This window comes from Chaetura pelagica, unplaced genomic scaffold (assembly GCF_000747805.2).
Source record: "Chaetura pelagica isolate M959 unplaced genomic scaffold, ChaPel_1.0 scaffold903, whole genome shotgun sequence".
Taxonomy (NCBI): Eukaryota; Metazoa; Chordata; class Aves; order Apodiformes; family Apodidae; genus Chaetura; species Chaetura pelagica.
This window is the reverse complement of record NW_009952585.1, coordinates 30713-32180: the sequence shown is the minus strand read 5'-3', so window position 1 is coordinate 32180 and position 1468 is coordinate 30713. Positions and strand designations below refer to the sequence as shown.

The 1468-nt window shown below is 59.1% G+C and overlaps 1 protein-coding gene across 1 annotated transcript in view; it reads right to left on the bottom strand.

The window, feature by feature from the left end:
• Positions 1-1351: 1351 nt before the first annotated feature.
• The window catches only part of CTSK (cathepsin K), a 2337-nt gene continuing 2220 nt past the window's right edge, over positions 1352-1468 (bottom strand). The window contains exon 8 of the mRNA XM_009993666.1: positions 1352-1451. Within this exon, the coding sequence (XP_009991968.1) occupies positions 1352-1451 (100 nt within the window). The remainder of the gene's footprint in view (positions 1452-1468) is intronic.

Here is a 1468-nt window from a genome sequence, read left to right as displayed (position 1 = left end):
GAGGCACATCCGGGTGGGAACGTCCCATTCCCAGCTTTTGGGTTCTCCTGCTTCTGTTTTAAAGGGTCAAACCCACGTTCACAGACACTGGAAGGCAAAGGGGCAGCTGGTGGGGGGGTCACCACTGGGTCCCCACGTCAAACCAGCTTCGTTACCCTCTGCCAGCCCTTTGTGCTGACTCAGCAGCCAGGAAGGCTGGGAGGTTCCTGCAGGGCACGGTTCCCAGGTGTGGAGCCAGGCAGGGGCAGTTTGGGTGATGTGTGTGGACTTGGGTCAATCAAAGGCCCTTTAACCCCCGGGCTGAGCCCCAAACACACCCAATGGGGGTGTGAAAGCTCCGGGCAGGCAGCTCCCTGGACTCATCCAGGAGCCTCCAGAGGTTTTTCCATACCTGTTTTTCCCGAGCCAGTCGCTGTTCCCACCCCTGGAGCTCGATGACCAGCACGGGGTGATTCACCCCCAGGAGCAGCTCAGGTCACAGCAGGGACCTGGAAAGCATCTGGAACAGCCCTGGGACAACCCACCCTCACTCCCCACCCTCCGTGCCCTTTTCCCTGGCTCGGATCCCTCAGGGACGTGTCCCATTGATGTGGGAACAGCCCCCCAGTGCACCCCCCCCAAAAGCCAGGTCTGAGGAAACCCCCAAACGTTTCCTCCACCGACTTCCCACCCTCCCAGCAGGTCTTGAGGACAAGGAGCTGCAGGTCCCAGGGTGGGGGTGGGAAAACAAAACCCACCTTATTTTTAAGGGACAAAACTGGGTTTTTTTTGCATTAATTTTTAAAGCAAGTCCCGTGGGATCATGGAAAGGTTCAGGTTGGAAAGGACCTGAAGTATCACCATCCCTCCCTGTTAGGACCTGCCCCAAGCTTTGCTGAGGTCATTTTGGTGTTGGTGTTGTTCAAAGGAGCATTTTGGGGGGTTGGGATTTTGGGGAGACATGAGTGGGGGGGTTTGGGCTCTGGAACATCACCCAGCACAGAGGGAACCAGTCCCGGCCTTTATTCCCAACGTGTTTATTTTAAAAATAAATTGGTCTCGTTCTCTGCAGCCCCCCCTGGGCTGGGGGGGGGGGAGGCAGATCCACGCTCTCCATGGGGGATGTTCCACCTCCGGGATGTGTCCCGAAGGCAGAGACTGGGCTGGGATGTGTTTGCACCAGCAGCTCCTGATGGATCAGACTCTGGAACCGGCCAAGTCTGCGGCGGCGGGAAGGGCAAAGGAATCCCGGGAAAGCTGAGGCTGGAGGGGAGGGGGGGGGTGTCTCCCTTCTCCCAAGGAGGGGAGATTCCTCCCCCTGAGAGCGACGTCAGCTTTGGAATTCCGGAGCAGGAAGGCTGAGAAGGAGCTCTCACATCTTGGGGAAGCTGGCCAGGTTGGCCACCCCGCAGGCGTTGTCGGCGTTGCGGGCCAGGAGCACGTAGCCCTTGTTACCCCACTCCTCGCCCCAGCTGCGGGGGGCAAAGGG